At 49.0% G+C, this 15,232-nt stretch overlaps 1 protein-coding gene across 1 annotated transcript in view; it reads left to right on the top strand.

The window, feature by feature from the left end:
• Window positions 1–15,232, top strand: part of LOC105566393 (LIM domain-binding protein 2-like) — a 93,947-nt gene that overhangs the window by 57,744 nt on the left and 20,971 nt on the right. The window contains 1 exon segment of the mRNA XM_012020346.1: window positions 6,996–7,095. Within this exon segment, the coding sequence (XP_011875736.1) occupies window positions 6,996–7,095 (100 nt within the window).

Raw genomic sequence — 15,232 nt, 5'->3', positions numbered from 1 at the left:
CTCTCTCTCTCTCTCTCTCTCTCTCTCTCTCTCTCTCTCTCTCTCTCTCTCTCTCTCTCTCTCTCTCTCTCTCTCTCTCTCTCTCTCTCTCTCTCTCTCACACTCCTCTCCCTCGGCGCCGCCGCCCCCTCGCTCCAAACTGCGCCCTTTGCTAACCCAATCTGAGACCCCTGCAGGCGGCGGCTCTCAACCAGCGGTTCCGCGCGATGCGATGCGATGCGACGCGACGCGACGTGTCGGGCTGAGCCACGCGGGCCAGCTGGCCGGTCAGCTGATTCCCAGCGGCGCGGCACGACGCGGAGCGAAGCGGAGCGGGTACGGCGCGGCGCGGCGCGGCGCGTCGCGTCGCGTCGGGACGCCCATTAGCCACGCGAACTAAACTAAAGCCATTAACTCCCGCGGCTTAATAACGGGCGAAGCCACCCACGGCGACCTGTTTGCAAATCCCGCGGACTCCGACGGGTTGCGACGAGATATCGGCCACGCCGCGCCGATGCTGCTTCCGACACGAGCACGTGGGGCGCCGTGCGATGCCGACCGGAGTAATCGGACGCGGCCTGACCCCTTACCTTAACCCTTTCGAGCACGCGGCAGTTAGCGCGGTCGATAGACGTGCGTCAAAAGTAGAAAGTACCGTGCACTATAATCGCGCGCCGGGTAGATACGTAATAATCTCGCGAATTCCATCCTAAATTTTAAATAAATTATCCGCGGGGCGGACGGTATCACTCTCGATTGTTTCGACTCCGACTACGTGTGCATTACCTATGTACGTGCGTTTCAATAATTAATGAACTTATCGAATGCTCGTAGACGACATGTATATTTACGAGCTCGGGGAAAGAACCGACTATTGACTGCTCCACGTGCTGTAATCTGGAAATATCGTCACGTCGGAGAAGTAAACAGATTCTCGAAAACTCAGAATGTCTAAACTTTCAGAAAGGGTCGTGGACTTATCGAACGTAAATGTCCGGTGCCATAACCGAGTATCGATGGGAACGAGTCGTCGCGCAAGATAACCGCATGGCGATCGATACCCAATGTTATTTCAGTAGCTAACGATGAATTATGTCCGTCTCTTGCAATCAAGAGTAGTAAATTGCTCCGACGAAGACGCGAAGCTCGTGTAAGATTAACAATTGCAAGACTTAAGAAATGTCGTTACACACGTATGTAAATTTTGTAAAAATTGCCGAATTGTTGTGGCTCAGAACAATTCGTCCTCGACCAGCGTAAAATTCTCAGGAGGGTTCAGGTCATTTTAGTCAGAGAGGGAAAATTACTCGCAGAGATCCTCGCGTCGGATTGAATATTATATTCACCGACGAGCCGCGATGACTCTTGAAATCGATCATATCCCTGATTACCGGCTCTATCTTATCTGCGTTGAGTGTTTATGGTAGCCTAGCGGTATTAGACGCGCACTGAATAAATTCGCATTGAATTAGTCACCTCGAGTGCAACGAGAGAAAGGTTTTCTCTCTTTGTTAGCGCCTGAGAGAATCATTTTAGAACGCGTTCGTATTAATCGAGCAACAGTGTCCTTCGCACAACCGTCACTGAGAAATTCTAGCGGCGTTTCCGCGCGAGAGAACGAATAACGCGCGTGGACGAGGCATCCGCGGGAACGTTTGCGGAAATATTGATACGCAGAAATGGCAATGGACGAGAAAATTAATAACGGAGAGGCGACAAACCTCCTTCGGGTATTTCGTTGTGACCCCACGGGCGTATACCTGTCGTTTCCGAGGGGGCAGCCTTGAAAAATTCCAGACCGCATGCCGACTCGAGCGCGCGCGCGTGCGAGGCGCTGGTTTTTCACTCGGCGGATTAGTTCCGTATCGGCGGAATGATCTGTCACGTTCTCGCTCCCCGGATTCGAGGGAGAGAGAGAGACGGACTGGGATGCAGGCGGGCGGGCAAAAATTCTGGCGCAACCCGCACGGCATCGCGGGCGCCGTGCGACGAATTAATTAGTTCGATCGTGCGGCACGTCTTGAATGAAAAGCCGGGCGTTACATGCGCGCACGCCGGGGGTTATTGCACGGCGGCGCTCTACGGCCGCTACGTGCCTCGCGTGAAATTACATTATCGGACTAAATTAGCGCGATTCAATTCCGTCTTGCGAAATCGCGGCCGATTCGTCAAGCGGCGCGCCACTTGTTCGCGACGTGTCCGCTAATTCCGGAAGCGATCGCGTCCATCATCGCGTTACGTCCGCTTACGCGCGATTACTGCACGACGTGACGAATCGCCAAGCGTAACGGACGTCTGGGCGTCTAGAATATTTGCATCGGGGGAAAAGTAATTATGCGCAATAATCTCAATTCCGTTCTTAAGTGAATCCGTTGTGTCTAGCTTGGGTAAGTTGGCCAAATGCGGATCAACAGTTTCACGGGTCGCTAATAAGCGACATAAAACCACGTCGGTGCCTTTTATGGATATCGACAATGTAGCATAAAGTTGTAAATATATAAAAGAGCAGCAATTAGGCGAGTTACTTTAAAATGTCGCTTATTAACGACTCGTCAATTTTTTAATTCGTATTTGGTGTCTGATTCGAACTTGGTCCCCGAGTCGAAATTTTGGTACTATTTTGACACTTTTACGGACAATTTACATCTACTTAGCTGATCTGTACACCTACATAGACCAGCAATAACCTACTTTGACGACATTATATTTTTTTACTCCTCTCTTGACTCTTTAATTCTAAAAATTTACTTTAGCTTCTACTTAAAAGGACCTGCTTTAATGCTAAACTGGGAAAAGTAGAAATTTCCGACACTATCAGTTTTTAAGTAGGAGTCAATTTTGCAGTTCGACCTCTTTTACTCTCAGTTCCTACTATGTAATAGAATTAACAGCGCATTTGAATCCTTGCGACATTTATTATATTTATCTCGTTTTTATTTACATCTACTTTTTCTATAAAATAATATTAACCCTCAGAGTGCTTCTACGATCGATCGGCCCAGAACCACTATCCCATAATATCAATATAATTTTCTACTTAACAATGGAAATGTAATATAACATGGGTGTTATATTACATTTATCTTGTTGAGTAGGAAATGATGATATTCATGTTATACAACTGTAACTTGGTGTTTACTGGGATGTTAAAAAGTACAACTTAAATATTTTTCCTTCATTTTATTTTATCGGCGACCGGGTTTGAAATTTCGCGTACTGACAGATAAAATTTGCGACTGCAACATTCTTAAATTTCAATTTTTCCACTTTTGGTCGGTTTATGCAGGAGCCACCTTAAACTAACTCGCGATCAAGCCCACAAAAATCTCTGGGTCGCCGCGACGTTTCATCGCCCTGTTTCCTTTTTATATTTAGAATTATTAGTCGTAATACGTCGCGCCGAGCAATTGTCCTTGATCGAACGACACGGCGTACGGGACGAAAGATTTGTCCGCGCGTCCCGTCACTCCCCAATAAACCGTACACGATAGCGGGTTACCCCTGCAACCCTTGAGATCTCGACTCACCCCCTGGCAAATCTGCCCCGCACACGTACGCACGCACACGCACGCGCGCGCGCGCGCGCGTGTACGTTGCACGCGTGCGACGCAGTGACGTGTCGCCGGGGTCCCGTGGCGTCGTTCCTCTGGAGACGGGAAAGTCCGGGCTCTTTCCCGACGCGACCGATCTTGGGACGGTGCATTTTTCTCGCACGTGGAAAAAGAAAATCGCGCCAAACTTCCCCGTGCGTTCCCGATCCGATCCGCCTACCGTGATTATTCGTTCTCTTAGTCCCGGTTTCAGCAACGTTGTTTAACACTAAGCTCAGCTTAGTTCGTTCTTTGTCTCTTTTCAACTGTTACTTCAGGAAGAGACAAACATGAATTAAAGATTAAAGATCAGAGTTAAGCAACGTTTGGTGAAACCGGGCTTTGTCGACGGCTTTTTCTTCGGCTCGGTTATCGATAAACGTACCCCTCGATTTGGCCAATCGCGTTGATTTTACTTTCGCGCAGGAAACGCTCGCGTGTCTATCAGTTCATGTGTTTGTCTATCACGTAGGTCGAGCACAGTTAGATCGCTTATCTGGCGGTATGCAGTTTTTAACACTTTCTCGCGACATAGATCTCGAGAAATCTCTGCTCGGGTGACTTATCTTATCGATCGCGTCGAATAAAGATTCGCAGGAACCGTCTTATCTCTTGCTCGTTCGTCGAAGGCCACTTTTTACACCCCGATTTGTCGAACGCCATTCGACCAGGTCTCGCAACGTTTTATTTGCTGATAAAAACTAATTTTAACCAGCTCGGCGACCGGCCGAGGAAATTATCGCTTCCCTCGTTATACCGGATATTCAGCGCCTTGGCGCGATTACGTCACAAATCCGGTGGAAAATCACAGAAATCCTTCCGCGCTCTATTCCGTAGAGTCTAAATAAAGCAACAATGTCTTTACAAAGTCAGCCAAGGAGTCCGGTCTCTCTCGGTCTTCAAGACGCACGTACGCGCTTGGCAGCCGCGCAATTATCATTCCTGCATTATCGCGGAAACATTTTATGTCCACTCTGTTTATCTTTGTCTCTCGTTGCAACCAAGCGCGTTATAATTAGCATAGCGATTTTACAAGGTTACTAATACACGGAAGAGATCGTGCATCACGAAGGTCGGTATCGCGCGAGTTCGGGGGAAAGTCCGACTTCGTCCGGATGCGGCGGATCTCTCGCTATCTCGCATCAGATAGGCTTAGCGTTCGCGACGTTTTTTTTCTCGAAAAAAAATTTTTTTTGTAAAATTTTGGTGCTTTTAAGGATAAATTGCACCCACTTAGCTGATCTGTACACCTACATAGACCAGCAATAGCCTACTTTGATGACATTATATTTTTTTAATCCTTCCTTGAATCTTTAATTCTAAAAATTTACTTTAGCTCCTACTCAAAAGAACCTACTTTAATGCTAAATTGGCAAAAGTAGAAATTTCCGACATTATCAGTTTTTAAGTAGGAGTCAATTTTGTGCTTGCAGTTCGACCTCTTTTACTGTCTTAGGTTCTACTATACAATAGAATTAAAGGTTCAACGTAGGGCCAAAATTTCGACTCGTGTTCTCTTTTCTTTCGGGCGTAGAGTCGGAACGTCACGCGGGTCACGCGCGCGAAATGCCGCGGGTGCGCGCGTAATGTGTTAAATGTAGTATCGATCGAAAGGTCGAACGTATTCCCGAAATTCGTTACCGGAAATGCGGCGCGCTCCGGACTCCCTGTGTTGCCGGAATATTCTGCGTACTCTTGTTATTAATCACCGCACCGCGCTCGCTTCTTAATGATCGCTCGTCCGGCCCCGTGGGCGCGAATATGCGCGCGGTACACAACCGGCCCGGGCATTCCGAGCACTAAATATTATCAACGCGACGTTAATTACTCGCCGGTTAACCAACCGCTACTCCACGACCGACCGGGTGCCGAGGACTTGATCCTCGATGACTCCGAAGTCGTCGGATCGAGGCATCTAATTGTATCCCCTCGGTTTCTCGCGTCGAGAGGTTGAACGGATCGCAGAAAGTGCTGTGCAAGCGACTTTTTTTCGGCTACGAATAAGCGTTTCGGAAATTTTTTCAGACTTCATCTCGGTCGAATTGTTTGCATAAGTAATGAGCGGATCTCGATAAACGCCACGACATTGAAGTGAGATAAAAAAATGCAGAATAATTTTACGTTTAGGCTCGTCGTCGTTGCCAAGTTATTGCAATCAGTTCGCCGCTGTAATTCGTGAAAATTTGATATACCGTGTAATATGTTTGACAATGTTATAATTGATCCGTGACATTAAATTATCGACGTCTAAATGATCGCCGACAATTGGACTGACAGCATAAATGCGGCGACCTTCCCTATTTCGATGCAGCCGATTAGTTCGCCAGCCTAGTGACTGAACTTTCGTCGTCGATGATTATGCACTATTCGAAAATCGGCCTTCGACGTCTTCGCGCTCGCAAGATTAATTTTCCGTACCGAGGTTCTAGGTCGAAACTTTGTTAAATCGCGCTTCTCTGCCTCAGAGAGCAGCGCGCCCGAGCCGCCACGGCGGGAAAACGTTGCATATACATGTTTGAAAAGTACTTTTTTTCAACGGCGATTTCCAGCCGGGCGACAAACCTGGACTTTTGTAATATCTGAACGTCGGAGGTGTCATTGAAATCGGAACCCGCGGAAATTACTGCAATTATAATATAATTGCGATCTATAACGTTCTTGCGTTCTCGAACGCCGGGAAATTGATTTGGATAACATCGAACGACGCGAAAGTAACAATTTCTCCGAGTTCCCTCGAGGAGGTCGAACCCGGGCATTGTCGCCTTCGACCCTTTTCGCTCACTCAAACTCTCCGCTTCCGTAACGCGGCGCATTAAAGGGGGTCGAAGATTAGCGCGATGCGAAAGCCGTGGACTGCGTCTCGCGAATCTGCGCCACGTTCGAGCCCGTTTTGCGACGTGCCTGCGCTCGGACCGGGCCAACCGGACAGTCGTACCCCTCGGGGCGCCTTACGAGAATTCGGCTTAGAGTATTTATAGATTACCCTGCAATCAAAGACTGGCCATAAGAGTTCGTCAAATTCCCGCGAGTGAGAGAGAAACATAGGCTATCTTAGGGCCTGAGCGGAATGGCTGTCTTATACTCTTAAGACAGCCTTAAGACAATGTTTTATGTTTTAAGCCTTTGTCCTGAGGTAACGCACAGTAACTGTCTTATGTCTTAAGAGTACAAGACAGCCAGTCTGCTCAGGCCCTTAGAATTGCAGAAGGGCGAGACGGCCTACGGTTTCCCCTCTCACTCGCGGGAATTTGACCAACTCTTATGGCCAGTCCCTGATTACAGGGCCTATAATTCGGCGCGGCGCGTCGCGACGCCAACTCGACGGGCACGACGTGTTGCATGCATGAAACATTCGCGACGCACACACGCGAAAATAACACGCTATACACAGCACACCTAACATGAGCGATCGGTCTGATCTGACAGATCGTTGCCTGTCCCCAGGAGGCATACTCCAGCCTACGGCTACAGCCAACCGGACTACAGGCTCCACGAGCTGAACAAGAGGTTATCGCAGCGCACGGAGGTGAGTACACTTTCCAATTCATTTCTCTTTTCTCCCGCGCTTCTATCCGCACGTATCATTGCATGTGTATCACGTCGGAGAGCACGGCGAGTTTACTTGCCCTCCGTCGACCCTTTGTACTCGCGCGATTCATCTGCGCTCGCGCGGGTACGCGGTCGATTCGATGAATTATTCGCGAGACAAATCCCGCAAATGTGTCTTAACGCTCGGCCCGAAAAACGAAGGGAAAAGTCGGGACGAGGCTGGACGCGTCAAATTGTAAAACGTACCGTTGTTTGGTTAAATTAAAAATCTTGTCACTCTCGCGGGACGCGGCAAGCTCTAAAATTTCGGTTACTTAATGGACTGCAATTATTACCCGATGCTTTTGCCAATTTTTCGATTATCGCGTGAACAAAGGGGATGGTTTTTTTTCCGCGGCTCGTAAAAGTCATGGAAAATGAATATTCCTTTGATACGATGAAAAAAATATTCGCGCCACCGAAACGGTCGGCGGCGACGAAATTTATGATATGCTTAATCGAACGCGCTCTTTATCGCAATTCGAGATGTCGTTGTTTTGATAAAGGTTATTGCACGCCGTTTTGTTTAATCGCGTTCGCTAAATCGCTCGCAATTTTCATTCGCCACCGCTGGCGTTTGCGCTGTGAAAAAGTACACGTGACTTCAAAGCCAACTTTTCTGTCGTCGAATTTACGCGAGAGATGCGCAGCGAGAAGGACCCTAAGTCTCATTCATATTCTAACGGGATTTATTTGCGAAATATGCATGACGCGCGGAGAGATTAATAAACGAAAGCGACAGGAAGCGCGTAGTTTCGATTAGCTTTCGCAATTATTTCGCCTTCGGCGAAGTCACAAGATGAACGACGGGCTATTTACGCGGGAGATGCTCCCGTCCCGAAACGTATAGCACGGGGAACCACCTCTAAAACTCCGCTCGCGGCTTTTTGTTACGCTATAAAATTATCTGGCCCATATTCCGCCGGCAGATAAACCGACCTCTTTCGAGAGATCCACGATAATGGCGATAAGATATGATCCAGGGAACGCATTGTTGTTCGCGCACATGTCGTTCTATTCATCGGGTCGATTTCGGACCGTCGGAGATTAATCGAGGCTACAGGCTGAAGAAAACTGCGCTTGTATTCGCTGGCGCGCGTCGTAAGCTCACCCTTCATTTTTGTTTGAAAATAAATTACCACGATACTATATGTATATATATCTAGTATTTTTATGTATTTATAGAACGATAGAATCATTGAAAAGAATTAATAACAGTTCCAGTTCCTTTATGTCGCGTCTCATGGTATTGTTTCGTAGCCGATGATTTTATTCCTACACTGACAGAAAAGTATGTAGTGCTTGAAACTATAATTGCATAGAAAAATATTTTTATACCGTTCCATAATGCGACCACAATTTTTACGCGCGACATCGCGATAGGCTTAAGTGGAAATCATTTAAAGTAATGCCTTTGGCATTTTTAGTAAAATCAGAAATATGGCGGGACCTTGTAATGATTCTGGCTGTATAAATCGTTAAGTTTTATCGTCGCTATCACGAGTGGCTCGTACGTCCGTATCGCCTATACACACCGAAAATTATTCCCCATCAACGATGCGCGATTTACGACAGGCGGCAGTGGCCGTATATTCCTTTTTGAACGTTTGATACTTGGCTGGAGCAATGGTCAATATGTCATTAGGATTGAGTAATGCAAGAGAGAGAGAGGGAGACAGAGGGGGAGGAGAAAACGCCCGGGGTTAATGCGTTCTAATGAGCCCCCGCTTCTAGTGCCGCGTTCATTAATCTTCAAGTCGCGGATGGACGACCGGTCCTCTTCCCTGGGAGGTCTCGATAAGCGGCCCGAATAAATTCTTCGGTTTCTGTCGTTAGCGTCGCATAAGAGGAGCGGCAAGTCAGGCGAAGTGGCCGGCTGTCAGCGTCTCTCGAGATTGTACGCGTGCCAACACGAAAAACTTGGCCGCGCGCTTAGTTCTTGCCCGGCGAGTTTTCGGAGCAGATTGTCACACGGCGGGCACTTCGCGCGCGCCGAGGCTTTCTTTTTAAGTTCCCCACTTTCCTCGCTTTTTTCGACCCGCAGTTTCGTTACGGATATTTTATTATCGCGCCACCGAACCGAGTAAAATGGATACCCGGGCAGGTTCTTGCCGTGCCACCGCGTTTTCCACGTCTTTCATCCTTCAGTTTTCAAATTCCGACGAATTCCGCGAGGAACAGACACGCACCTTTCTTTTTTTTTCCCCCGCGCATCTCCCATTCGTTACGTGACACGTAGCGTGTAGCTCTACTGGAGGAACAAGCGGGAGATTTTGTTTCGGCAGCCTCGATTATCGCGGAAGCACGTTGCTCGCGATTGCAAATGCATAAAGTCGTCTGGCCCGGTCGTTTCCGAAAAGTACCTGCGCGAGCGGTTCGTAATGAAAGGAGACATTTTTTCCCCCGACCCGGCGTTTCGTACGCCGCAACGATCATCTCGACGAGTGCCGAGCTATTCGGGAAATTTCGCTTTTCTCTCTTTGGTCATTCTCGCGCGCGGCGCACAGGGAACTGGGCGGGTGCGAATTATATTTCGCTGGCACAAGCATATATGAGAACGAGAGAGAGAGAGAGAGAGAGAGAGAGAGAGAGAGAGAGAGAGAGAGAGAGAGAGAGAGGGGGGGGCGTACATGTCAATATATACGCATGTATACATGTGGACCGCATCGATCGTTACGACAGGGGAAAGAAAAGGTCAGAATCGAACCGGCGTATTGCAATTGCTTTTACTTATGCATATTAGGGCTGTACATTCCGCGTGCTTGACCCGAATTCGCCGTTTGGGCCGTCAACGTAAGTAATTATTGGCTCTCCATCTCCTTCTTTCTCGCGCAAAGAGAAAGTGCATCCTTTTCTCGTTCGCACCCTTTTTCTCCACCCCCCTTCCCTCCCCATCAATTTCCGTTGGTCCTCCTTGCAAGCAAACGCCGATTTTACCTCAAACGAATTATGCGATCAGCGGTTGAAATCCGGCGGTCCCCGGACAGCGTTTGTGCGCGCTCAACAAGCAGAACGAAATCGCGCGGTGCGCGCCGATGGATCAAAGCGAAATAAATTCTTCGTTAAAAAACATTTACGTACACCATCGGGATATTAGTGCGCGCGTGAAAGTGGCGCCTCACGGTGAAATTACGATGTGTCGTATGGCGGTTGAAATGAGCGCAAAGAGAGTTAACGCGTCCGCTTGTGAGCGCCGCGTTTATGCCACCTTTTAATACCGCGACGCGTTTCGACAAGCCAATCGGACACTCCTGCGCGCAGCGCCGGTTTTATTTTATGAATCGCGCCGCCGGCGACTTCGAATGAGAAGTGTAAAAAAAAAAAGCTTTTTTCACCGCGGCGATGTAACCGAGGCGCCATTACCGCCGCGGCCGTCGGCCAAAGATTGCAAAACCCCGCGCAATCTCTTTGCCCGAACGAACCGCCGGTGATCGTTTTTGCAGTAAACGCGTTGTTTAATTGTAAACCGGGGGCTGCGGTCAAACGCGTCCGTCGGGGAAAATTGCGGGAAAATACGGGCTCGACGCAGCGCGTTAAGCTCGAGGGCCGCGGCGCGAATTTTGCCGGGGAAAAAACAAGTACATTTCAGAGAAACTTATCGGTATTCGACAGAAAAGGTGCTTGGCAATTAAATGCAACGACAGCGAGTCGCACAAAGAAGTCGGGAGGGGGGGGGGGGGCAAAGCCCGTTTGATTTTCACGCAAGCTCGCGTCAAGATAGGCGGGGAAAAATTTATAGGAATTTCACCCGGAAATATCGCGCGGGGAACCCGCGCGATCTGACACGCGATCGCGACGAGCGCGGCTCCGCGAGCTGCAGTTGCAACGAACGCGCACGTGAGCCGTGCGTTTCGACTAGAGACCCTGTAGTCAGAGACTGGCCATAAGAGTTCGTCAAATTTCCGCGAGTTAGAGAACAACATAGGCTATTTCACTCTTCCACGATTCTACGATCGTAGAAGAGTGAGATAGTCTATGTTTCTCTCTCACTCAGAGACTGGCCACGATTCTACGATCGTAGAAGGTGACAGTCTATGTGTCTCTCTCACTCAGAGACTGGCCATAAGAGCTCGTCAAATTCCCGCGAGTGAGAGAGAAACATAGGCTATCTCACTCTTCTACGATCGTAGAATCGTAGAATCGTAGAAGAGTGAGGTAGCCAATGTTTCTCTCTAACTCGCGGGAATTTGACGAGCTCTTACGGTCAGTCCCTGGTTACACAGGGTCTCTATGTTTTGACCTGTGCGTTTCGCGACAGGTGCATCGTGAACAAGACGCCTTTGAACGCGACCGCGCAATAGTCGGCGGGAGTAAACGAGACGTGAAGCATCGCAAAGACAGCGCCGGTCCAAATTTCAATGTTACGATCCTCTTGAACCATGACGGCCCGCTTTGGCGCCGCTTTCGCGTCATCCCTTCGTTTCCTCCCGATCGCGCGCGCGGTTGACAACGCAGAATACTCCAGGATTAGACAAAATTCAATTCCTCGGCTGATTCGACATCGAGTTTTTTTCCAAATGAAAACTTACCTCGTTTCCTTTTTGCCCGATATGCAAGTCTTAAATTGAATTTCCGCTCGAGAGTAGCTCACTTGTCGAAGCGTTAACGCTTGCTTATTCTAATTGGAAATTTAATTTGTCAGAGGCTCCTTGCGTACAATTCAAATCTATGAATGGTCACGCGAGTGCGCTAAAAGTTGATTCCGGTTTAGTCTCGGTCATTGCACAACTATTCTATTTTTGCATGCAACACGGTTCCGTACTCTTAACTTGCTATTCAGTCGCACAACGCGACGCTCTCTCGCGCTACTCTCTCGCAACGTACACGCTGTTATCCACTTTTCTTTCATTTTTCTTTGCAAGTTTTTTCTTTATATGCTTGTCTTTGTATTTACTATTTGTCGTGTATACTCATATATCATGTATAGTATCCTGAGAGAGTTTACTACTCTCTCTCTCTCTCACTCCTTCCTCTTTGGAAATAAATTCTACTCTAGTCTCTGTCTGCCCTCCACTTTGCTTCTCTCTCTCTCTCTCTCTCTCTCTCTCTCTCTCTCTCTCTCTCTCTCTCCTCTCCTCTCCTCTCCTCTCTTCGTGTTTTCCGTCCAGTCTCTATCCCCCCTCCCCGCGCACGTGGGTGCACACGCACACGCCCGCGCACCCGTTCGCGAAGTTTAGCAAACGACATGGCGTGTCCCACGGTCATAAATCATCTTTCCTCGCGCTATCGTCGCATCTCGTGCGTTGTCAGCATGCGTTTGCAAGGTTCACCGCCGTTTCTTCCGCCGCTTCCGTCAGCTCCGTGCTAGCGCCGCCGCAGAGACATGCCCGTAGAAGACTAACCCGGGACCGGCGTTGGCCGCCCTTCGGCAACACCGGCGCTGAAATAATCCAAAAATCCGATCGCTTCGGAATACTCTGTACATTCGCGGGTAGAATCTGGCCAACAGGCGGTTTCGGCAAAATGATGCGAGAGAGAAGGACGCACGATGTATGTAAAGCGAGAGGGAATATGTTTCTCTCTCTCTCTCTTGCATCATTTTGTCGAAACCGGCCTGTTGGCCAGACTCCGAGGGACTCCATTCGCGGGCATAGCACGGCGACACGCTGTTTGATTATGTGCAAGTCAAGTCGGCGATTAAATATATTTACCGTTTACCGTTGCTTCGTCAAATGTATATGTAAGAGTGATTGATGGGGGGCAAATAAAGAGCGACGCCGTTAAGAAGAAGGAAGCGAGAATGAAGGGAGCTCGCGTAGATTATCTGAAAACCATTGTGCTTAGCGGGGAGTTTATTAAATACTCGCGCAGGAAATAGAATCGCGATGATTGGCACTGACTATCGGGAGAAACGGCCGCGTTCTATCAACGAAGCTCGCAGAAGGACACGTGAACTGTACGTGTAGACGATGCGCGGACCGTATCTCGAGGTTCGACTTGCGCTAAATCTCCCTCACGCCTATTCGATGTACCCGTAATTGCACGAGCGTAATTGGTATCTCGCGGGATGCGCGGGCAAAATTTCGTACGTTAATTTAAACGGCAATCGGCGCCGTGTAAAATGCCACCCGGGTCCGGGAATCGCCGACCGTTCGCCTTGAATCGCTTACGAAACTCGAATCGACGGTTGATTCGACACTACTAATCCAACCGCCACCGACCCCGCCGCTGAACTTTAATATACGCCTGCGTATTAATAATAATAATAACATTATAAATACATCGCGGTATTAATAATACGATGTTAATAATAATGCTAAAATTATTGCGATCGCGCTCGGTCGCAGCGCCGTGTAATATTTTTAGGTATTGTCAGCGATCGTCGATCGACAAGGAGCAAATGGGAATTTCGATATGCGTAAGAGGATTACTAACGATCGCTGAAATACGCAGCATCTTTACCCTACGGTCAGAGAGAGAGAGAGAGAGAGAGAGAGAGAGAGAGAGAGAGAGAGAGAGAGGGGAGGGGGGGGCGACGGTCGGAGAGCAACTAAGTATACCGTTACTGCAAAGTTTGGCGTAGTTCTGCCTACGCCGAAAGTTACCTAGACGAGAGGACGAGGGGGAGCGAGAGAGAAGTTGCGGCAGGAGAAAGAGAGGGCGACCGATTTAGTCGAGAGCGAGAAAGCCGGCGTGGAGCGAAATAAAGAAAAAAAAAGGAGCTGGCTGGCCGGGGTGTAGGAGGAAGCAACGGCTAGTCGGCAACGCAACGGCCGTTTCGGTGTCGCGAATCCGCCCAGGAATTCATATTCCTACGTTCCTTTCGCGCGGGAGGGAAAAGAGCTCCGTTAATCGAAGGTGGAGCCAGCGGAGTCGCGAATCGCTGTAACATTTTCGTCCTCGGATCGACGAGCGGTGGTCGGGAGTAAAATTGGCGTCTGATTAGCAACCGGCCGTTTTCTCCCCCGATGTTACGACTTGCCTGCGATTTCACTTGCGATATCAACAATGAGGAAAGAGATCAAAGCCGCTGCTGGTGTTAGTCAAAGCTATAGCGTCGGGGCAACCGGGCCACTTGTCCGCGCGAATCCCCCGATGTTTCTCCATTCAGAGTATTGGTGAATCCCGGCTCGCGACTTTGTTTTAACGGAAATTTCATTTGAGACTCACTTGCTGGGGAAAGTTTAAAGACCGAGTTGCGAGACACTTGGCGCGGCGAAGACGTCGTCCTCGGATTCATCAAAGAGAATACTTCTAAAATATTTTCAGTCCCGAGACATCCGTACAATTACTCTAAGAATACGTACGACGCGCATTGTTAATCGTCGAGACGAAAGTTTTAATTGAGGAAATCGAGGATGTGTCGGGGCAAAGAGGAAGAGCAATTAGATAAACGCGCCCGTCTCGGGAGCAGATCGAGACATCTGCGGCGTACGCGAGAGAAATGAACATGTATGGCGATCGATGAAATTTGAATCAAAGTGGATGAGTCCATTCTTCCGGACAAATGCGATAGTACATAGGAGAAGATTCTGGCTCCTCTGCTCTATCCCCCTCCTACCCTCTCTCTCTCTCTCTCTCTCTCTCTCTCTGCTTCTGTTCGTCAGTACCGGTTAGGGCTAAATCGATTTCCGAGCGCGCTGCTTCGAATCGGTAGGATCTAAGCTTGAAAGAAGCTTATAGCACAATCGGATAGAACATGGCATCACTGCGAAGCGTGGGCGTGTAGTCGACGACGGCTCGGACCGGAATTAACGCGTATGACGGTTGCGTGAAACGCGGGGCGGCCAAGGCGGGTCCGTGCGCGCGGCGGAATTAATTATGAATAAAGTTTCAGTCGTGTGTCGAGATAAGGAAAATGCCGTTCGCGTCGCGATCGCGTCAAACGAGGGCCTCGGCCGAGCCCCGCACGATTTTCGCGTGGTTTCTGCGCCGGTGGATTATATTAAGACAGAAACGGAACTCCGGACGGTCAAAGCGGCGGGGCAGGCAAAGTTGCCGGGTACGAAGACAAAAATATCTAATAATAAAATCGACGAGGGAATCTTAACGGAAGCGGATGAGAGCGGAGTCTCAAAGCAATATAATGACCTACTAGGGAGGCTTTGGATGCACCGTGGTACTCGGGTTCAATG

Source organism: Vollenhovia emeryi, unplaced genomic scaffold (genome assembly GCF_000949405.1).
Source record: "Vollenhovia emeryi isolate VEMERY1.0 unplaced genomic scaffold, V.emery_V1.0 DF939145.1, whole genome shotgun sequence".
NCBI lineage: Eukaryota > Metazoa > Arthropoda > Insecta > Hymenoptera > Formicidae > Vollenhovia > Vollenhovia emeryi.
Note: the sequence above shows the minus strand (reverse complement) of the source record. Positions and strands in the feature narration are given on the sequence as shown.